The 24,090-nt window shown below is 37.9% G+C and overlaps 1 protein-coding gene across 1 annotated transcript in view; it reads right to left on the bottom strand.

The window, feature by feature from the left end:
• Positions 1 to 22,401, bottom strand: part of aacs (acetoacetyl-CoA synthetase) — a 28,062-nt gene extending 5,661 nt beyond the window's left edge. The window contains exons 1-12 of the mRNA XM_020937149.2: positions 22,125 to 22,401; positions 21,500 to 21,603; positions 20,861 to 20,981; positions 19,935 to 20,048; positions 15,143 to 15,240; positions 14,555 to 14,669; positions 14,350 to 14,431; positions 14,110 to 14,263; positions 11,869 to 11,949; positions 10,975 to 11,099; positions 4,113 to 4,177; positions 1,996 to 2,118 (exon numbers count right to left, since the gene is read on the bottom strand). Of these exons, the coding sequence (XP_020792808.2) occupies positions 1,996 to 2,118; positions 4,113 to 4,177; positions 10,975 to 11,099; positions 11,869 to 11,949; positions 14,110 to 14,263; positions 14,350 to 14,431; positions 14,555 to 14,669; positions 15,143 to 15,240; positions 19,935 to 20,048; positions 20,861 to 20,981; positions 21,500 to 21,603; positions 22,125 to 22,263 (1,321 nt within the window). The 5' untranslated portion in view covers positions 22,264 to 22,401. The remainder of the gene's footprint in view (positions 1 to 1,995; positions 2,119 to 4,112; positions 4,178 to 10,974; positions 11,100 to 11,868; positions 11,950 to 14,109; positions 14,264 to 14,349; positions 14,432 to 14,554; positions 14,670 to 15,142; positions 15,241 to 19,934; positions 20,049 to 20,860; positions 20,982 to 21,499; positions 21,604 to 22,124) is intronic.
• Positions 22,402 to 24,090: the final 1,689 nt, after the last annotated feature.

The following is a 24,090-nucleotide window of genomic DNA, read 5'->3' as shown; positions in this document are numbered from 1 at the left end:
TACGGCGAAGACAAGTAATTATACTATTATCACACTCTAATGCCTGGGCACAAACTCTCACACACAGGCAGATCTGGAGTGCCATTTGAGCTCCCTCTCCACGTCCTTCAACGTCGTCGTCAGTGTGTTTTGTCTAAATGGCTCTCCTGAAAGATCTGTTTGTCTTTGACCATAACAAGCAGAAATGACACTTTTACTTCAATGGCTGCTGTCTGCATGGGCCCAGAATATAGAACAGACTGAAGACTATGATAATCATAGTGTATGCTGCCATTGATGAAATACAAAACTGAGGTGAAGATGTTTTATAAAAAACTGTTCTAAAAAGGAACACTGCAAAAAGTGTGCCAAAAAGCCATCTGTGCCAGGACAGTCTTGGAAAAGAGATTTATGGTTAAATGGAGGATATAATATTGTTAATATTGAAATATTACAGAAGTCTGTTTTTATTTTTCTCATTTCTTATTTTGTTACATGTACAGAGACAGTTAGGGCATATGGGTAGTCAGATGGAGGTATATTAGGGTGGCTGAGATCCAGCAGGGAAAGTGTTAAATTCCCAAAAGAGTAGCAGTGGGGGCCAGTCTTCATTCTGACACCATTACATGCACAAACTAACACACAAGTGCATCTGAACAATACAAAGATAACAAAACAATGAGATAAACATAGAGAGCCACTTTAGCTGTAAAGGAGGTGCATCTGTGCTTTCCCAAACACTGTAACAGCACATTTGGACAAGAGCACATCCTCACATATGTCACTGGGCCAGCAGTCCCTCACATATGCTACACAGTGAGATAACCTCGGGGGTCAAGGTCAGGCCAGCCAGCAGCCCACTGGGACCTGCCCACTGTTGCCCTTGGCAACAAGATGGAGAATGACTGGCACAGGATCTGCTGTTCTCAGAGACCCAACACAGGCATGTAAGATTTATCTGTATCATTTCTTTTTAAATCTAATCATTATAATATCATGCTCAATTACTTAAAAACCCTTTTATGACTCAACAGAGCTACAAATTACACTACTACTGCCTTGGGTCATATTAGAGGACACAGATCAGTAAGCACAAGCTTGGTCTCTAGTGTATCTGAGCTCCACAAAGAACACTGACCATAGGCGAAGCAGATGTCCTCGTCCGCTCACACAGTCGGAGGGCCAGAGTTCACCTGTGTGGGGCGCACAGCTGCTGGGAAGTCAAACTGTGTCTCTAAATGTTCTGTACACTACATATGAGCCATTACTATTATCATGACTACAATACACATGCTGTACAGGAGCACACAGATTGTTAGACCTACAATGTAAAATAATGAAATCAACTGAAAATCCAGATTTTCTGCACAGCTGGTGAATATTCCACATGTCCAACAGGCCGGTTTGTAAAAGTCTGTGGCCTTTCCTTCTCTTTATAGTGTACATGTGACTGCTGATGACATTTCTGTGCTGGACATGTGTGTCTCTGCATGTGCTCTTTTATACTTGTGACATGAAGCCTGTCATTCACAGAGGGCTCTGTGTGTTCTGTCTGAGCCCACTGTTTATGTGCATCTGTCTATTACCCATCAGTCACTACAGCGGCTAAATGCTAAACGCTTCAGTACTCTCAGAGAGGGACAAATAGATTTCTATTGGCCTGTCAACACAACAAAACCCTCAAAGGGACAGTATGTGTCTGTAGGTGGTCATGTATTTTTCTATACACTTTTTATTTGTATTCTGTATGAGTCAGTCTTTTGAAATGTTGCTGAAATTAACTGTCATTAGTCACCATGTAACAGCAGTGTTGAAACCAGCAATCACTGAAGAGTTGTATCAAAAGTATCAAGACACTAATAAATACTAAAACTAGTACTGAAAATGGATATATAATGATATACTGATACTGGAAAAAGAACTAATAAAAAAGAAAGTACTATCGAGTTTAACATTTTATTGCGACAACACTACTTTCATTACAGATAGCGAAAAAATTGAATATTATTGAAATACCTGAGATTGAACCCAGCAAAACGTTGCGTTTTATGCATTCAAACACATAGTCGTAACTCTGAGGCTTGAGAGGAGAACCCGTGGACAGGATGGTATGGAGTGACTGGAGGCTGTGAGTCTCCACTGCAAGAGAAAAATACAGTATGTAAAACGTTCACATATTTTAACACCATTTTAGGTATGAGAGACAAAAGTCCACCACATCATAAATATTTCAAACAGTGATGTATCTTTGGACAAACTGTGATAAATCATGTATTAAAGGGCCCATATTACACCATTTTCTGATCTATGCTATAATGATGTTTCCTCATCAAAACATGTCTGGAGTTGTGTTTTGTTTCATTCACACATGTTTAACACACAAATCCTGTATATTTAGGGTGGGTTCTTCTCTCAAACAGAAAACATTCTGTTCCACCTTATGATGTCATGTGGTAATACAGCAAGTGCTCAGCTGTGTTTTAAACTCCATACATTCAATACTTTCAGCCCAGAAACTGTCAGTCTCCACAGAACAAAAGGAAAAAGATAGCTGTTAACTTTAAAACTGAGATCACTAGTAGGTAGAACAGAGAATTTTGAGGTTTGGAGATGTAGACAGCCTGATAATGCAGGATTACTCAAACATGTGAATGAAACAAACCACAACTCCAAGTATGTTTTTGAGGAGGTAACAGAATTATAACATGTCTTAAAGGTCAGAAGAGTCAATTTTGTCTAATATCAGACCTTTAAACATAGCTTCTGTCAATCGCTCGTACAAAATCTAAATGCAAAGATATAAGAAATATTTCTATTATGAGTTCAGATTTTAGAGGAAGTCATTTGGAGACTATTAACACTGATCCCATTAACAATCTCTAACCCCTAGAATGCCTCCAGGTGCCCAGTCCAAATGTCAGCCCAGGGAAAGGGCTCCTCCACTGGGACAGGCTGAGATGAAGCCCCCCTGCCCTCCCCTGCACACTGGGAGCATACCACACACAGTGGCTTTAACAGGCATCCAAAAGGCCCCACAAATGCCAAATGTGTGGTTCAACAAAGGACATGAAGACATTAACACCTGGTTTATGAGCAAATAACAAAATTACCATTGTAGAAATAATGATGAAAACTGTGTAGGACTGTTTTTGTATGAAATGGAAAAACACATTTGGTGAATAGTTTTCTGATGCTTCTGAATGTAATTGTTTGTAATCATCTTTTTATATTTAACGTCAAACAACTTGTAAAGGCTTTCTGCATTGGAAAAACACTCCAACATTTTAGCATATCTGCCCAAAAAGCTTTTCATCCCTTGTGTAATAAAAACAGAAAGTAACAGTGTTCAGATAACACACATGAAGGTTGGCTGGAGGGCTAATAAGTGGCTACACAGCTCTGATTATGCACAGGGAGCAGGTCCTGTCTCCAGAGAGAGCTGACACTAAAAGCAATTAGCTCCTCCCATCCATGACTGGTGAGAATTATCCTTACAGCTCGTTTATCCAGACGACTCACTGTCAAACACCGCCGCACAGGCCAAACTGTTGAATCACGCTAAAAGTGTCTAAAGGACGAATGGAGTCAAACTATACGTGCATATTATAGTTATCACATTGTCTATCATTTTATTCTCATTTTCTGTTTCATTTTAGAAGCTAGAATCTAGGGCTGCCACGACAAAAAATTTTGAAGCATGATATACTATTGCATACAGTAGATATACTGTGATAATATTGAAAGTACTTTATGTCACTAAAACAATAACAATAACGCAAGATAATCTCAGTAAACCATTTTTAAATAGACAGTATCATTAAAAGGCCCAAGCTGCAACAAATAAATAGCAAAATTAAACAATAATTAGCTATAGAAGTTAGTTATTCAACTATTACTACCACTCTACAGCTCAAATCTTATTGTATTACAACAAAAAATACCCCAAATCTCCCCAATTTACAAAGAAAATATGCACATGATAACTACTGAGCTAAAACAAATATTGTTCCACCTGTCATATATTAAACGATATAGTAATTATCATGACAGGCCTACTTGAATCTGTTTTTTTTTTTATGCATCAGCTTGTTATCTATTCATGTGTTTATCTCCATGCACATATGTGGACTTACTGGGTTTCAAGTCCCTCTCCTGCAGCACTGACAGCCACTTAGCCCCGGTCCCAAAAATAGTGATACTGGAATAAAAAAGAAAGAAACATTTTATCATTATTTATATTTTAGACATTTACCAGCAAGCGTCAACACATGTGAGAAAGATGAACAATAGCTGCAATGTTGTCAATTAAAAGCATTTGGTGAGCTCCCTCCTACATCTTCAATAATGACAAGACACAATTAACAAAACCAAATTAACAAACAAAATGAGTCATCCTCCGTGGTGGCTTTATTATCAGGCTGTGTTTTATGGGGGTCTGTTTTTCAATTGTCAAGACATCTTTGCTCAAAGTGTCAGACAGATGGATGGCTGGACCCTCATTGCATTTCATCATTAAATCTAAAGATAAGTGGTGCAGAGAATATCCTGGACTATGAGTGCTAGTTCTCACTGCAAAGTTTTATGTAGAAATTGGTCATTGATTCGGGGGTCATGTCAGGGCAAAGAACTTAATCAAGGGTAACAAGATTGGTACCATTTTACATTGGATTTTCATTTGTAATCAGATTGCAGATCCTCTTTGCAAAAAAAACAAAAACAAAAAAAACAATGTAGATTGAATATCATTGTTGTAAATATAAGTTTATTAGTTTTTTTTATTTAAGTGTGTCAAAGTTTCACAAAAAGTATTCTTAGACACTAGACACAATATTTATGCTTTTCTTTCTGTTTTTTTATCCCCATTTTTCCCCCACTCTTGTGCTAAAGAGCTTAATCATGTAAACAGATAAAATCAAATATGCATTTCAATTATTTAGTTTTAGTGGATTCACTGTACTAAAATTCATTTGAAATATTATATATATATATATATATTTTTTTTAATTGTTCAGTCAAACTTACTCCCAACTTCTTTTCATGACTTACTTATTTACTTACTTTACTCAAACCTATAGCCTTCTTACTATTGGATGTCAACACATTTTCTTGTAAGTGTCACATACCAACACAAACCTACTATAAAAGGTGAAGCTCAAATTAGAGAATATTGATGAGAGGATTAGGATTTATGGCCTAAAACTGAAAAGCAATTTCTGTATAATATAGTATAAGAGTTGTCCAGTGTCTTGTAAATGTTATTAATTAATTGCTAAGGACACTGAAAGCTGAAAGCATGTTGCACCCTCATCCATAACGTAAACCAAAACATTTTTTTACATTCAAATTATATGCTTTCTTCAATATACAGCGCAGCGATGTGTTGAGATCAGATTAACCAGTCAAAGTATTTATTTAACATGCTACAAAACACAATCTCCTCCCAAGGTCTTGTGAAGGATGTCAACAGCACACTTATTACAGATAAAAGCTCTTGATAAAAAGTTGCTTCGGAAATGATCGGAGCAACCACACTGCATGTCGCCTTATTGTGAAACTTATCTGACAATAACAGAAGCCTCACAGAGCAACGTAATCTGGATATCTTTTACAATGCTGCGCGGTGAAGTGATCTGCACCAGCAAACAGACTCTGCATTAGAAGAATCAAAGTAGAGAGAGACAGAGACTTTGTAAATGGTGAGGGGATGCTGCCTCACGTACGATGGTAGAGTTCACAGTGGTTCATTTGTGGCCTTTTACCTATGCATGACAAGGCATAATTTCTACATTTTTATGCGCCACCAAAAACAGACTTGTCCTAAATGTCTGTGCTTCCACTGGGGCAGACTACTTTTTAGAAGAATCACAAGCAGAAACTTACCCTAGAGGAGCAAGTGAAAAGGGCTGAAACTAGAGATATATCGAGGCGAGATTGGTATGTTTTAGTAACACTATCAGACTTAAATCTCCAATATAAGACAATATGTTGTTTTGACTGGCCATCTGACAAAACTAGGAAAGGCTTTTAGCTTGATTTTAATACAAAAAAGTGACTACACAGCTTTAAGTTTTTTTTTTTTTACAACTGCAGATCACATAATTTGTGGATGACATAACAGATAAAAAACGCTGTTCCAGAAGTAAGCAAAAATTTTGTATATTAGAAACTGTCAAAAAGTTGCTTAAGAGTTGATGGAACAACGAAAACAAAAAACAAAACTACCAGAGTATAATGACAAACAAGGGTCCCTATAAGTCTTCACAGCTGAACCAAAATCAGGACATTTAGAGCCACGTTTTAGCACATTTATAATTACAAATATAAAACAATCTGGGTATTGTTATCTGAAGAGTTACCAAAAACAACAAAATAATCATGTTTATCTCGATATCTCCAGACTAGGTTCAGTGTTCAGTGGGAAAATTACCAGCCAAGAGACTTATATTGATGAAGCTGATTGACTGAGTGCACTAATAGATTACTCCTGGTGGTTAAGTAACTTTGAAGCATGTTTTTTTTTTTTTTTTTTTTGCTGTCCTTCTGCCCTGACAGCTGACAATACTCGAGCAACATGTGGAAGGCAAAAAATGTCAACACGTCACCACTGCACTTTGAATCTGAAAACAAAAGCTATTAAAAGCTTTGCCTTGGTGAATGTGTGTCTGTCACTGTTTCTGCGTCTCCTTTTCTTGCATCAATCAATCCCACAGCGGCATATCACTATAGTAACCGTGTCTATCAATCAAATGTGAAAGAGAAACTGGCTGAGTGACACTGAACAACTCCATGGTCGATGTATAGATTAGTGAAGAGAGAACAGATAGGAAGATGATGGGACAACATGGGGTCACAAGGTACACAACTCTAAACATAGATTTTGGATGGTCACATTATCAGAAGGCTGGGTTTTACAAAAGAATTTAAATTTGTGTTTGAAAATGTATTTGCCATAATTTCAAGTTGAATCACAAGATACCACAACAAAAAAGTGCAGCTACTATGCTGGTGGTTGTCATAAACATTATTTGCATTTAAGTTTTGTTGAGATAGCAATATCACAAGATGTTCAGAAGAGGAAATAGAAAAATGTAATATGTATTTGATAGAAGGCTCTTCAAAAAAATCAGCAAGACAAAATATAAGCTCAGTTCAGTTTTCAACATTTTTCCAGACTTAAGAAATGTTAACAGTATTTATTTATTACTCAGTACTAAATGTGATAAATTATTAGTCTGACCCCTATTGCAATCAGAAGTCCTTGAAAACAAGAACATGGTCCCACACAAAAACTCTAAAGTTAATAACAAGTAGCCATTGTCTTAAGCCTTATAACATGAAAATTCATGTTCCCTCTGTTGGCAAGAAGATGTTTTGAACAAAAATGTAGTTGAAATGTCCCACACACTTTTCTGATTCCTGGATTAAAATTCCCAGTCATTATTCCCATAGACTGTAGAGGAAAAAACACTAGTGTATGAAAATCTGCTAAGGCAATGTGATATTTAATGAGCAAAGGTTACTAGCAGAAAAGCTATAGAAAAAACATACATGGGCTTATCACTGTGAGAATGCCCAATCTATCAGCTCTTTGCAGTTCTTGTGAGATCTCAGAAGCTAAGCAATGTTGAGCCTGGTTAGAAATGGGAAGGGAGACCGCTGGGAATGCCAGGTACCACAGTGGGGAACCAGTGGCTCTAGTGCATACTCTCAGATTTGTGCTGGTCAGATAGGCTGATAGCACAGAATGACTGTTTCACTGCTGTCTGTCTACCTCAGGCCTGTTAAAGCTTACTCACCTTACATGACATAAAGTAATAAAACTTGAAATTAAAGTGTCCAGGCAATTGTCCTAGTAGCTACTGTAGCTGAAATGAAACTGCACAATGTACTGTCTAAACTCCAGCCTTCTCCGCTTTGACAATTCAGCCACAAAAAATAAGAAATAGTTAATTTATGTGCTGTCATCCCAAAAGACACTCTCACAAACTCAAGGGCCGTCTCTGTCATCCTGAGCACTATTTATGAGCCCATCAATCATGTGCGACCCCCCATCCAACAGCGCATTTGTTGGACGCTCACTGCCATGGCAACGCTGGCTCGGTCCTGATTGGAGGCAGGTGGCCAGGTGTGGATTCTAATGGGCTGTTTAGGAGGCTGCCCGACATCGTGTGCCCATGTCTGCGCCCGTACAGTACAAGTGTGGGACATTACCAAATAAGAGATACTTGAAGCCAATCGAAAACAAGGACTGAGCAGTTATTGCATTAAACGCTGCTTTGTGCGTGTCGTGTTGCAGCAACTGAAAAGCCACTTGTTTACTAACCTCCCGCACTGCAATCTGTAATCAGAATAGACACTTTACCAGAGTGCAAAAAGAAAAGAAAAACAGTAGCAGCAACTGAAAAATAAACATATGAATAGCCACTAGTCTTTCATTTAACAGTTCAAACAACTATGGGTTTATTCAGTTTCATGCTATACCATACACATGCCTTTTTAATAGTTGTGGATTTTCAGTTTCAAAGTAATCAAAAAACATTCTACTTTTGTTGTACAACCATGTAACTTTTCTGACACGCTCAGATCTGCACATTCAGTAAGACGGTATCTGACTTTTTGCCGCAAAAGACCTGCAATTAAATATAGGCAAGACAAATATGTTTAATGCCATATTGTGGAATATTCCAGACAAAGGCATGGAGACAAGCAGATGGCAGACCCTTTGAGCCATTGAAGCTTATGAAATATTTAAAGGCGCATTGTGTAACTTTTCTGGTGGAGAGTCCACAACTTATTTGTCTCATGGAGATGTTATAGCTTTGCCCAGAATACTACACAATATGGCATTAAATTAATTTATTACAGGCGTCTTATTGCTTAGAAAAACCTTGAAAAGCATTATTTCTCCACAGATCAGACCTGTAACTTTGCCTGATAGTTCACATCTTTGTCTTTTCGGAGATGGATAAGTTTAATGCCATACTGTAGGACATCTTAATGAAGACAATCAGATGGACCCTCCATCAGAAACTTAGACAGTACACCTTTAAGATAACTCTTTGAAACTTTAACTTTAATTCACAAGAGTCCTGCTATTAAAATAAAAGGTAACCCTATAACTACTGAACCATGACAAAAATACAAGTGATCTTTTCCATCTCTGCTTTTTAATGCAACAATTACTGCAATTAAACATTTTGAAAATGTTTCAGTAAATTGCCATTCCATCAGCGAAAATGTCATCTTGTAATAATGTCGCTGACCTCCTAATCCTTTAAAAGTGTAAATGTCATCTGCTCTAGAAATGTAGAAATCGACAGCAAACTTAAACCACGAAATCCAACATTCAGCTCTCAATGTGAGTTTAAGTCTGGCAGGGGCCCTGACAGATTTAGCCCCAATTAAAATGTCCAGGCTCCGTTCACAAGACGAAGGAGGAGGAAGTTTCATGTCAGCCCTTCCCAGAGGGTTTTCCACAAAGCAATGGATTGTGGGAAATGTGTCTAAAGGGGCTACATCAGCACTTAATTGGTTCCAAAATGTACTCCCAGTTAAAGTCTCTTACTGCTACACGGGTATTTCTGAAGCGGTTTCATGTGACCATTTCATTTTCAGATACAGGTGTTTTAGTACAAAAATTGTCCTTTTTTAAATGGCTATATAAAGGACAGGACTGACATCTACTTTACAAGATGAGTTACCAAGCAACCAATCATCATTTGTGGTCCTACTCCTCTATGATGAATCTAAATTGGTTGGAAAAAAGCAAAACAGACTCTAACGCAGCTCATTAGTTGGGGTCTCTGCAGCAGTCAAACAGCCTGTCCTGGCACTTTAACGCTACATAGATTTGAGTTTCTATCTTATGTCAGAGTTTTCTAGCTGTTTCCCATTTTACTCCTTGCTAAGGGCAATATGCCAATGTTGAAGATGTGCCTGTAGTATCACTAGCTTAAAGACCCTTCCTTCTGCTGACTACAGTTTTCTCAAGGGTTTTTTCAAGGCCTAAGTAAAGTCAGTGAACTTGGAAACAGTGTGCACACATTTAGGACTGCTTCAGTAATTTGATTTGATATAATTTACAATGATATGGTCTTAAATACACAAATCTATGTAACACTTAAGTTTAAGAGCTGGAGGTCAGACCTTTTTAAGTATACAGTGTTACCATCAATTGTAGTAACAATAGACCTAAAGACAGCTGACCCAGCTCAGGGCAAAGCGCCTGTTCAGCGGAGTCCAACATCACTGCACTTTGTCACTGATGTCCAAGCTGCTCTTTTCTAGTCGTCAATAACACAAGAGTTTCTTTACACACCTCACCAGATAACGTCCTTTTGCTTACTGATATATAAATATGAATCTGATATTTGCAAACATTGCAGAATACAGTGATTTAAACAAATAACATTTTAAGAAAGCTTTGAATTAAAATTTTCCATCATACTGTACCACGTGTTGCACCATATCATACATGTCAACCAGAATATGCTCATTTTCACATTATATTGTGGTCATAGAGCAGATGTACGATACCCTCACAACATATTCAGTGTGCACTTTATAAGTACTGATTTCAAATTTGGTGAAAGGCAATACTGACAAAAATGAATATCTATACATTTTTAGATAATGCCAATGACAATACTCACACAATATTATCACAATCCATCAGACATATGTTCAAACGTGCCTGTAAATGTTGCGGCTGAGGATCAAGCATTGCACAAAATGTGAATGGGCAAGTCAAGAAACACCACTTTATACTCTTAATTGAAATACTACACCGCAAGTTTGTTTCATCTTCATTTTAATCAGATTCAGTTTTTGCAGTCTTTTAAACCCATTTGGATTATAGAAGTCATACTCAATAATTTGCAAAACAACATTTGCAATATTCTCAATTGTTCAATATATATTCTACCTCAAATTAAGTGCAAAAAGTGGAAATAAAATAGTTTTGTCTGTACCCTTTTGTGTATGTATAGGACTCACCCCAGCCGGTCGGTGAGGTCCCACAGAACATTGGGCGTGGGCATGAGAGGTGAACCGTCGTATAAAACCACTGAGGCTCCAATTGCCAGAGCAGACACCAGCCAGTTCCACATCATCCAGCCCGTCTGGACACAACAAGCACATCATCACTTTATCTGCACCCAACACGCAGCACAAATGGCAGCGAAAGGGACATCAACCTGGTCTGCATGGAAGCAATTCACACTATTTTAAAATGTGCACTATGTAACATTTTTGGGTGTCTGTCACTTGGATCTATAGACACGGAATCGTTCAAACTTATTTTATTATTTCTGGAGTTTTAATTGCATAAAAATAACAGTAGTGTTAGTGTATATGGGCTCCCCTCTCCAAAGATCTGATCTGTAACTTAATTTGATGGAGTCAGTTATTTGTCACCATGAAGATAGACAAGTTTAATACCATACTGTGGTACATTCCAAATAAAGAAATAACATCTCCATGGAGACAGTGTGGTAGACACAGTGGTAGTGGTAGACACCACACAAAGTGTACCTAAACCTTAACGTACACCAGAAAAGTAACATTGGGCACATTTAACAGTAGAATTAAAACAGTAACATTTTAATCAAATGAGTAACTTCCAAAATTATTTTCCTAAAAAGTGCTGTATTTTTCAGAACAATGATTAATATATACACAAGCCTGACCTTCAGCACACAATGCAGCTCATTAGAAGAGCTGAGTGTGCCTATTGTGAATGTGCACAGACTTGTGATTAAAAGCCCCCTGCACCCATCGCTTACTCCTGCTACCTGCTGGACACCATCACGTTAGACCAGTGCTGCTCCAACATGTGCTACAGATGTTGGGATACAGGTGTGTCACTGTATAATAGACGTTGGTAAGTACCGTGGTGTAGTAGATGATGACGTCACTGCTGGTCATGTTACCATGGAGAACGTGCTCCTTCAAGTGTTGGATGAGAGTGCCCTGAAAGAGCAGAAATATGAATGAAAGTTTTATTTGTCAGTTTATTATTTCGGTGATTCTTGAGAGCTGGGACAAAACAGGTTTTGAAAAGATCTGGCTTGGATTTGACTTTTTGTAAGTATGCCAATTATGATTATTTTGAAAATATTCTTCTACAAATTTCTGTGTTTCAGGAAGGACCTATTTTGTCCTGACTCTCAAGAATCACTTTCTTTTTCATTTATTTAATCATTGTTAAGCATTCATTTAGCCAATGCCAATGCAATCTGCCTGAAGAAAAAGAAGATAAATACTTGTCAGGAGTACCAAGCTGATCCAAGAACCTGATCTAAACTGCATACCAGAAATCATAAAGGATTGTTTATTAAAACCCTCTACTTTCTCATGTGTAATTTAATTCAGACCAATTCTCTCAAAATAAGGCACTTTGCAAAAAGTCAAACTTGTGTTAAGTGAGCCTTTCTCCTCCAAACCCCCGCTGTTTACAACTTGATGGGTCATTATCACTGGCAACGGCCCTGGTCTGTTCACTGTGTATTCAGCCTATGTGTGTGTCCAGGTGCGTGTGTGTGATGCGTGCGTGGGCATGTGTGTGCATGTGCGTGTGTGTGAAGCACTGTGTAGAGTGTAGTGTTGGCAGTGCGCTCTGCCACAGTCGCCCTTTGGTGCATGCCTTCTTGCTGCTGACAGCATGTTAACAGAGCCGTAACAAAGCAGAAAGCACAACAGTGCCGGGGCTAATTGGGAGAGCCAGAAAGACTGCCAGTGTCTCACTATGAAATGTTTTCTCAATACATTACTCTCCAATTATCGCCAGCTTCAAGGAGAGAAGGTGGACCACAAAAGCACTAAGGACAACAATACGCTGTAAAAACGTGTTTGGAAGGACACTGTGTGATTGAGAAATATGTACTGCTAGAATAAATAGTACAGAAAATGAATGTGAACAAGTAAAACATAAAAAGAGCAATGAGATCAGAGGAGGCAGGCCAGTGAGTGCATAACTCATTTGAGTGTTGAAACATATTTTGTCTAAAAACTTATTCAGGCTGTTGAGTGTTTTAACCTTGGACGAGTGGCATTTATCCACTTTTCCCGAAGTACCTTTATTCGTGATGGTGTAGATATGCTGCCATCTAGTGGTCAAACTAGTAAACGCCTAGTAAATTTAAGTGTGCGGTTACTTATTTATAACCTATTTATATGGTCTTTAACAATTTGCTTATTATTATTATTATTATTATTATTGATAAACAGGAGGGAAATGTGAAAGAATTTATGTGTTATTTTAAAATATTATGAATCATTTAAAATCATAATCATTTGTGTGTGTGATTAAAGTTATCAACAATTGCGTTTTTGGGTTTTTCCATATGTATATCATATGTCCTAGTTCAAGAACTCTTGACTCATTAAGCTAATCTACTGAGTCACCCATGAGAAGACAGCTAAGGGTTTTTTCCCCTCATGTGGTTAGCATAAGTTTTTGGGAGAAAACTGACCAAATTGTTTATCACCTGGAGCCTGTAATCAAGTGTGAAATGGGAGGGTGGTTTACCCTAAAGATTGTTAGCATGTGATCATTGTAAACATCGTGTGATATAACATAATGTACTGTATTGTTATCTGTGAAATGACTGCAATAAAACCTGCTGTTGGGGAGAGAGCTGGCAGAGTAGAGTAGGATCAGCCAGTGGTACAGACAGGCTCTGACAGCTCTCTTTCCTTGTGCAAGTATTAATTTTACCCGTCTCGTTTTGGTGTGTCTTATTTAATGTAATTTGATGTCTTAGGGTAAATTCCCCGACACTTAGATAAATATTCAGTGATATAATACCCTAGGCCAAACATGTTTGTATAGATCTAAAAGCACAGGGTTAGCAGTTTTTAAGCAGAACAATGCAGAATATTTTGTTGTTTGCAGAGGAAATTATGGAATTTTAAAAGTGGCTATTTGTGATGTGCTAATTGCATCCATTCAATTTACAGTCCTATTCAAGTTTTCTTTAAAGATTATTTAGTACCTGTATATCAAATGTTAAGGGTTTTGACACAAATATAGTCAAAGAAAAATATTACTACAATTACAAATTATGTTATCACGTTCTACTTTTTTATTTGCCAATCATTATGTTATCTGTTCTTGCCAAAGTATCTTACCCCCGCAGAGTGGACCATACATTTTGGAGCTCCTGTAGTGCCAGAGGAATACATAATGAAGAGTGGGTGACTGAAGGGAAGTTGTTCAAACTCTAACTGTGGAAATTGGCCAGCTTCTCCGTGTCCCGTTGCCAAGAAGTCTTCAATAAATACACTGTAGAAAAAGAACAGCATTTGTACAAGAAAAGATGTACCACATGTCATCTGATCCTTGAAAAGCTATTATGCATCTTGCCTTACCTGTTGGGAATCTTTGAGAGATCTGTTTCCTGTTTTGACCGTGCATAGGGAATAACCACAACTTTTTTCAGGTCAGGTAAGCCTATAGAAAGACCAAAAAAGAGTTGAATATGATTTTAAATACTATAAGTGAATCAAATATAAGCAACTGTAATATGGCAATCAAGTATGCGTAACAACTAAGTTAATTGATCCAGTTACTGACCTTTAACTACACTGATCAACTTTTCCATATGGTCATGTGTTTTTCCATTATAAACCACAGCAGCGACAGAAAAAATCAGTTTGGGTTGGATTTGTGAAAACCTATCAAGGACCCCCTGAAAAAAAGAATCCTCAATATTAGCAAAATAATCTTGGAAAAAATTGTTTGAAGCAGTGCCATTTTGCACAGTTAATTTACTCAATTAATTAATTTAACTCCAATTATTTTAACTCCAATGCTAGGTATCTGACATATTTGCTTTGCCAAATATATGTATAGTTACTTCCACTGCTGTCATGTTCTTTATAGCGGTTTTTGCTACATCTTTTTGTAGCCACAAGAGGGCAGTAACAAACAAGAAACAGAGGCACAATATCAGTACAAGGTGACCATTGAGGAGGATATAGCCATAGGAAGCTCATTATGTCCACAAACACACGTTTAAGTTATTCAGCCTTTCCTCCCTTCTCATGTAAGTTGGTTATGCCAGCAATCAAAATAATGTTTACAAAAAAAACAAGACTGTTGGTGAATAACTTCTTGTTTAAATACTCAAATGAGAAGAGTGTTAGAACCAAACAAACATACATTGACACCAAAGTCGACTGAGGTGGAGCTCCAAATGGCCCCGATGCTAGCGGCTGCTAACATGGCCTCTACAGCATGGATACCATTGGGAAGGTAGCCTAAACAGAGAAACACAGAGTCACTCAAAAATGAAACATCGTAAAACACCAAACAATACTAAATTAGGGGGAAACTATTTAAGGAGTGATGTTAATCACAGTGTGAAGAAAAAGTCATTTATCACTGATGTGTATTTTCTAGTATAACAAACATTTCCTGTATAAAAACATACAGTTTATTCTATTAAATAATAAATAAAATATTCTACTTAATTGATAGTTATCCTATTATTAGCAGTATAACTAAGTTTCACTACAATTTTGATATCATAAAATGATGATACAATACTATTTTTGAGGGAAAAAAATGCAATGTTATCAGGTGATCGGATATGGATCAAGATTCAAGACCTTTCTAAAACTATTCTGGAATGTCAACCTTTGCCCTATTTATCTCATTTTTTCAGTATCAATATATGCTCAAATGAATATCTACTTTGGTTTCTTTCAGCATGGATTTTTTGGCAACCCTCCTACTTTCACGATCTTCGTTGCAAAAAATCTAAAAACACTTGGACCCTCCGTCAATAACATGGCACTGATAACAAAACATTTCCAAATAAAATTCAATATTATCCAACCAACTATGAATCTTTTTTGTTTGTATGTCATTTCTAACAAGCTTCTCTTAACTGTTCAGGTCAATTTATTCAAACATCAATAATGGAAATAGAGTTTAAGGACACAGCCTTCTCCCTCATGTAGACGTGGACAGATACTGACATCAAGTAAAAGGCACTGGGCACTCAGCCAAGACTCACAGAAGCTCTGTATTGAAAAAGAGGGTTGGTCTATCAATAAAGTACATCTTATCTGACTTCGTAAAACTATTACACATATGGGACTAGTTCCAACTAATTGGCCGCTATGGACAAGGCAATCTCCAGGTGTACTGTCACTGCTGAGGAATCATGACTATTGTGCCAGAATGGTTGCTATGCCGAGTCTAGCTGTAACCAGGAAGTGGAGAAGCACATTTACACGACGGAACACTGCCCTGCTATGCTGGCTACTGGGCGCTACATGAATTACCCTCCTCTTACATCAGAGCAGGACTCACCACGTCATGGATCATGTTGTTACCACAGTGCCTTGCCTGACTGCTACTGCCACTAATGTTATGAATCACTCAGACAACAGCGTATGCACCAAGAGACCAGCAAAACTGCTTAGGGTGGAGTCACTGATCATAATTAAGAAGGAAAGGAAGGACTCAAGGAATGGTCAAGATATCTAAGCACAGATAAAGATGCCCAAATAACATAGGAAGAAAATGCAAACTTCACTTCACAGAGACTCAAATTACCTTCTTTTCCAAAATAAAGGTGAATGTAAATGAAGAAGTTTGACAGAAGTGGAACAGATTAGTTTTATAAACAAATCTATGTATTTTGTTTAATGTGAAAATCTCTATACCAGATGTGTTGCACAGAATGGCATTTAATAGAGGTGTAATGGTACACAAAAATTACAGTTCAGGGTGTAACTCGGTTTTGAGGTCACGGTTCAATTCATTTTCGGTACAGTATAGGAACAAAATGCAAAACCATTTGCTTATTGTTTATTTGTGTGTTTATTAAACCAATCATTTGTTTTAGCATTTAACGGGAAAATAAAATAAATGCAAAGTGCTGCTTGTTAATACTAGTAATAAAAAAAATTAAAAAAAACTAAAATAAGCAACAAATGAATGAAATTAAGCAAAAAAAAAGTATAATATATAATATTATATATATATATATATAAAATAATTAATAGAACATATAGTCAAGACATTGACAAGGTTAGAAATAATGATTTGCATTTGAAATAATATATTTTTCCTTCAAACTTTGCTTTCGTCAAAGAATTATCCATTTGCAGCAATTACAGCATAGCAGACCTTTGGCATTCTAGCTGTTAATTTGTTGAGGTAATCTGGAGAAATTTCACCCCATGCTTCTAGAACACTGTCCCACAAATTGGATTACCTGGATGGGCATTTCTTGCGTACCATACAGTCAAGCTGCTCCCACAACAGCTCAATGGGGTTTAGATCTGGTGACTGCGACTAAATAGTTCTTGCACAATTTGGAGGTGTGTTTTGGTCATTGTCCTGTTGTAGGATGAAATTGGCTCCAATCAAGCACTGTCCACAGGGTATGGCATGGCATTGCAAAATGGAGTGATAGCCTTCCTTATTCAAAATCCCTATTACCCTGATCAAATCTCCCACCTTACCAGCACCAAAGCAACCCCAGATCATCAGGTTAGCCCCACCATGCTTGACAGATGGAGTCAGACACTCTTCCAACATCTTTTCAGTTGTTCTACATCTCACAAATGTTCTTCTGTGTGATCCAAACACCATATTAATCTTTTTCTTTTATTGGCCAGTCTCAGATATGGCTTTTTCTTTGCCACTCTGCCCTGAAGGCCAGCATCCAAGAGTCGCCTCTTCACTGTAGATGTTGACACTGGCATTTTGAAGGTACTATTTAATGAAGCTGCCAGTTGAGGACCTGTGAGGCGTCTATTTCTCAAACTACAGACTCTAATGTACTTATCTTCTTGCTTAGTTGTGCAGCAGGGCCTTCTACTTCTAATTCTACTCTGGTTAGAGCCTGTTTGTGCTGTTCTATGAAGGGAGTAGTAGTTTCTCACATGGAATAGCCTTCATTTTTAAGAACAAGAATAGACTGTCAAGTTTCACATGAAAGTTCTCTTTTTCTGGCCATTTTGAGCGTTTAATCGACCCCACAAATGTGATGCTCCAGATACTCAACCTGCTCAAAGGAAGGTCAGTTTTATAGCTTTTTTAACCAGCTAAACTCTTTTCAGCTGTCCTAACATGATTGCACAAGGGTTTTCTAATCATTCATTAGCCTTCTGACACAATGCGCAAACACATTGTACCATTAGAACACTGGAGTGATAGTTGCTGGAAATGGGCCTCTAAAAAAAACAGTCATTTGCAGTTAGAATAGTCATTTACCACATTAGCAAATGTATAGAGTGTATCGAAAATCCTGTACCAAAATGGTTTGGCACGAATACATGTACTGTTACACCCTTAGCATTTAATATATCTGTCTCCATGGAGACACATGTGTGATACCACCAGGTCAAGTTGCAGGTCCAACCTGTGAAGTGGTAACCCTGCTAATGGCAAGAATATCTTTTTTCCAGGTTTTTTTTTTTTTTACATTGACAAGTGTAATACAAGATAGATAAGTTTAATGCTGTATGGTGGAACATTCCAAGCAAAGCAATATCATCTCTCCATGGAGACAAGCAGGTAGTATAGCCTCAATCAGAACAGTTACACAGTGCACCTTATGAGCAGAATACATAATGAGCACGCCTAATATTGCACGCTATAGCAATAGTATGTGACCTGAAAGTATGTTTTCCACTAACAACTGACTAGGTGAGTTCCCAGAAAAGAATACAAGGTGGTAAGGTGATTGTGTAAAATAATACGCCCTTAAATTCAAGAGCCTTGCTGTATTAAAAAACTATAGGCCTTACAAAAATATTATAATCATAAAAAATATAATAAAGGTAAAACCAATGCATGTGCAGTTCTAAATATAGAGAGGCAGAGCACAGAGGCGGGGGAGTTGGTGGCTCATTGCTATAAAACCTCAGCCGGCTTCATTAGCTAAGTGCTTATATATCTTCAAGATAGTGACAAGCCATTTCACTTCCAACAAGCGGACAAGGACATCTCTGCCTGTAACGCTTCAATAAAATGACGCAGTGATACAAAGCTAAAATACCAGGAGAGATGGGGTCCAATCTCTCCCTCTCTCTTTTCTTTCACTCTCTATTCCATCCTGACCCTTCTAATGAGATTCCCACAAAGCTTTAAGTCATTTAGCTAATGGATTTTACTGCTACAATATCCATCTCTGATCTGGCTAAAGGGGTCCATGCAAGTGCTATGGTTATTCTTCTGCAATGCATTAATTTGAATTCAAGCAACACCATGAAACCACCAGCAAAAATACCCTTAATGCTCTTAAGTCAAGTTTTACAGTGGTAATCATGTGGAAAAATAAGGTATTTTACATTTTATCAGACTAAAATGTATAAACAAGTGTTTTTAGTGTCAAGAAATCTGTCCAGGTACATAGAGCTACGCCTTTTCAGATATGTTTAGTTTAGGGGTTACTTTTAGTTAACTATTGTTGTAACATTGTTGTAATAAGGTGTTTTAGTTGAATAGACAGAGCATTTACACTTTAGTTACAAGCTCTAAAAATTTTGAAACAGCAGTATTCGGTGGTGGGAAAGTATAAAATGAAGTATTTCTGTTGGATATTGGAGAACCTGTAATGTAATATAATCTTCTCATAGTGACAAAGTAAACAAAGAGCTGAATATTATGCCACTAGAAATGTGTCACTGAACACTAGAACACTACAATATGTGGGAACAAAACACAGAAAAACATACATTTTGTTTGCTGATTAGATAGATAGCTATAGCTAATGCTGGAGCTAATCCTAAAATCCTACAAGTGTTACTTCTCTGTTAAATCTGTTAGAAATGTATATACAGCCATCCCTCACTGTTCAAATATGAGTTGGATTAAATAAAAGGCCACATTCAGTAGGAGAGCCTGGTGCCAAAAAGGCCTTCCCTCTGGTCGTTACACCCACAGATTCAGAGCACAAGGCTCCGCACTGAACTGTGAGAGGGATACTCACCCACAACTCTGTCTCCTGTCTGGATGCCCATCTTTCTCATCGCTGCTGCAAACACCGCCACGTCACGTCTCAGCTCCCCAAATGTCACCTTCACTATTTCTTCATTTTTCTCAGCTGTGAAGACAAAAGGACAAAATTATAATTCAAAATCTCCACAAAATATTTCATGAGTTAGTGCAATGATACTGTATGAAGTGGTGTTTTTGAAAAATACATGCACTTAGAATGTGAAATAAGTGAACAACAGAACACAGCTGTTTAAGCACTTTGTTGCCAATAGGAGTCAGAGGTGCCAGAGCGAATTTCAGTATCTATGGGGTTAAGGCATGATACACAAAAGCCTTTTAATACTTTTCTTACACATAGTCACATAAGAAGCCTTTTGAGAATATATTTTTTTTTAGAAACAATCAATCAATTCCAAAACATTAATTACATTTAGAGGCTTTGTGCAAAGGCAGTGAGCCAGGGATGAAGGAAGCAGCTTCCGATATGTAACAGTCTCTTATCTGACTGAGAATTAGGTTTACTGACATTGAGGAAGGCACCCGCAAATTATGACCAATGAGTCTGCAGATAATAGCATTACAGTCCTAAAGAGAGGTGTGTGCTTGCAGGCCAGTCTCTCTCTCTCTGTCTGTCTGTCTGTCTCTCTCTCTCTCTAACACAGCAATAAAGTATGGGCTTTTCATTACAGTGACAGCCTGGAGAGGTAAAGCAGGGGCCTAATATAATAAAAGTGACATATACCAGCAGGTTTGATTCTGCTATTCTCCAATCTATCCTACAATTTAATAAAATTTCTGGGGGAAATAGTGCAAACAGTATATAACATTCACGTAAACATACAGTAGCAAATATGGCCTAGCAAAAGAATATTTATGTGCATTTACAAAGGTAATTTAATATGATGTGCATCTCCTTACTAGCAGCGTACAGAGCCACTTTATCCTGGTCTGCATGTTTGAGGAGATTTTCAGCGTAGTTTAGACGTGCTCCTCTGAACCATTCAGGAACATCTGAGATTCGCTTGGAGGTGTCCACCACCTGTACACAATCAGAGAGTGGGAAATGTCAGAGTTAGCAGATGAAAGCATGTTAAAAAGGTAGACACATCTTTGCAATGCTTTTAATATTGTGTGGCGAGACCATAAAAATGGTTAATCCATTACAGAGCCTAGATGCAGTGTTAGAACTGGCACTAACAACAATTAAATTAGTTCTGTTTACAAAATGGGTGCAATAGGAAGATACCAATTAGCCACTAGAGAGACACTACATGTAATGGCATTTTAAATACAATCAATCAAACATGTTCCACAGAGCAAGTTTATGGAAAGAAAAGCAAATAAAGCAAATAATTGGACTAAATAGTTTCTGCTTGCTTAAATATTTATTCAACATTTTAGAAAGAACAGGTATGATTATGTTATAAAATAGAAATGTTATAGTCCTGCTTTACACACCTGGAAGTCCATTCATGCAATACGATGTGGAACAACATCAGCTTTTAGCATCTCTAGCATGTTTAACACATATAATCAGACAGAAGAGACTTTCCTTACCTCATCATAGGGTTTAGAGCACACCACTCCACAGTAGTTCCACACTTGTGTCCAGAACTCAGGATAATAGTCCACTGACCACTGATACAAATCATGATAGTTCCCTGCAGACAGAACAGCATCAAAGCTAGAAGAACACTATATTTTATATATAGTGTGAATTACCATCACATTCATACCTGCATATTTGGACAGATGTAAATATATAAATACAACGAGTTTATAGTTTAACTAAACTAAAATAGTTTAACTTAAGATCTGATCAGATTAAACAATGTTACAGTAACCTGGAAACTGGACAAATCCTTGTGTCACCATCATCACTGTCTGACCGAGTTACATAATCTATATAAACCCATCTCAACACTAACAGTATAACAGGTTTTTCTGCATTCCTAATTTGTTTTTTCACTAGTTCATCACCCTATTTTGACATAATTATAACTAGCATGTTAACAGTGTGTATAGCAGTGCTGTTACACGTGTATTGCAGAGGGAGGAGTGTTTATGTTGTTATCACACAGCTTAACTTAACTAACAAGTTAATCAAGCTCCCTCCGGTTAAACCTCCTTGTCACAGCCCAGCTCTGTCTAGCCTTGGTGCCTGCTCCTCCTCCCAACTCACCCAGATTAAGCCCGTAGTCCTTGTTGACCTGTATCCTGAATCTATCCATCTGTGTGTCCCTCTTCGCGTCTGGGTACCACAGCGCTTTACACTCCATGTCCATGATCTTTTCGCTTTTTTGTTCCGTATCTTTCGACATTTTGCTGCACCTGGTTTGTCCGCGCGGTCTTGATGTCCGCTAGATGTCCCCGAGCTAAAAAAAAATCACCCAGAACAATTGTGAGAAGCTAGAGAGTAGCAGTGCTCGACAGCTAGCAAGGCAGACTGTCAAAGGCAAGCATGGGTCAGTCAGGAAAACTGACAGGATACGCCCCGCCCTGCGTCATGACGTAGCCGACGCAGTTCACGAGCACTCGTCAATCTTAAAACTAAACTCAAAGTATCTAATTAAAATACAAAATAAATTACATTCCTGCAAATTTATGAACAAACATCAGCTCAAAAGAAGCACATACAATTTCGTTACCTGAAAAATAAAGATATTTTTAGATCTATAAGACGAGCCCTAGATTTGACAAAATGTTGGCTACACGTAAAAATGCCCAATAACTTGTATATTTAAATCATAAAGAGTTTTTTAGTATGTATTTTTAGTGTGTAATTTTGCATGTATTGGTGTTGAAAAATGTATTACCTTTTTAGTAAAAGTCAATTTCTGTCATTTTCATTTAGAATATAAAAAATGATGGATGCTCGTAGTGCTTTTGAAAGTCTCCCTGGCTTGCACGCGCCGCTGATTCCCACAGGTGTAGACGCCCGTGCACGCCGGGACCTTGCCTGCTGAATGAAGAGCTCTGATTGGGTGCACTGGGCTGGTCTCACATCAGCCGACCCATGGCTCTATACGAGGGGTGTGTCGGCGTCTCTGGACAGACATATGCAGGAAGCTATGAGCACAGACGGTGGTCGCTCAAGAGGGACCAAGGGACCAACCACAGCAGAGGAAAGGAGGGACGTGTTAGAGGTGTGCCCAATCACCAAACAGAAAGAACTGCCCACCTCAGGACATACAGGTGAAGAGGGAAGTTCATCCTCCCCCAGATCCTGCGTAACTCTTATATAAAAATGTTTTAATCAGCCTCAAATGACACAGAGATACACAATAGCCTACTCATAACTACTTTTAATTTTTTTTTTTTTTACTTTTTAACATGCTTGATTTTCTCAGCAAATAGGCTAATGAGTTTTTCCCCACAGCAATGACATTCTAAAGCACATTATATGGTTTAGACGGGGGTCATGTCTCTTTTTTCTTTCCCGCTTCCTTCTCCTTAATTCTTTTCCTCGATTCTGCAGGAAATGGGTGAGGAACTCCCACCTATAGAGGAGATACAGGCAAGGGAGGAAAGAGGATATAAACTCCTCACTGAGACCAAACTTAAAATGAACCTTCCGTGGTTTTCTTTGGGACACCACTTTATGGCCACGTCTCATTTCTCTTTCCTGGCTTCCTCCTCCTTGATTCCTCTCCTTGATCCTCCATTTTGTAACTGTCAATCAAATGTGTCATATTAAGTGGTGTCCCAAAGAAAACCACAGGCTGAAGAAATAAATATGAGGGAGACTTTAGAAGGCAGGTAAACATCAAACTTTATTGGTTCCAGTAAGGAGTTTATATCCTCTCTCTCTTATCTTCTCTCTAGAAATCAAAGAGAAGGAAGCGTGGAAAGAAAACTGACCACATGTGGAATAATAAATCAACAATTTGTTGAAATTGTTTACTTGAATACAAAAACATTAATTTTGATTGCATGGTGGCAATGGCATACCATCTAGGTCCCAGGTTCAAACTGACAGACCTGTTAGGGCATGGGATGAGTATTCCATTTAAAGCATGTTCCTCTAGTGTCCCTTTTGGGGTCAGAACTCCCCTGAAAAAAGTACAAATACAATTTTTAAATGTAGTGAGCTATCTTGTCACAGTCCACCCATTGACTGTTTCCATTTCCAACAATGGGCTACTAGG

Source organism: Boleophthalmus pectinirostris, unplaced genomic scaffold (assembly GCF_026225935.1).
Source record: "Boleophthalmus pectinirostris isolate CB_2022bp ecotype Guang Dong unplaced genomic scaffold, ASM2622593v1 HiC_scaffold_4, whole genome shotgun sequence".
Taxonomy (NCBI): domain Eukaryota; kingdom Metazoa; phylum Chordata; class Actinopteri; order Gobiiformes; family Gobiidae; genus Boleophthalmus; species Boleophthalmus pectinirostris.
This window is presented reverse-complemented; position numbering and strand designations above follow the sequence as displayed.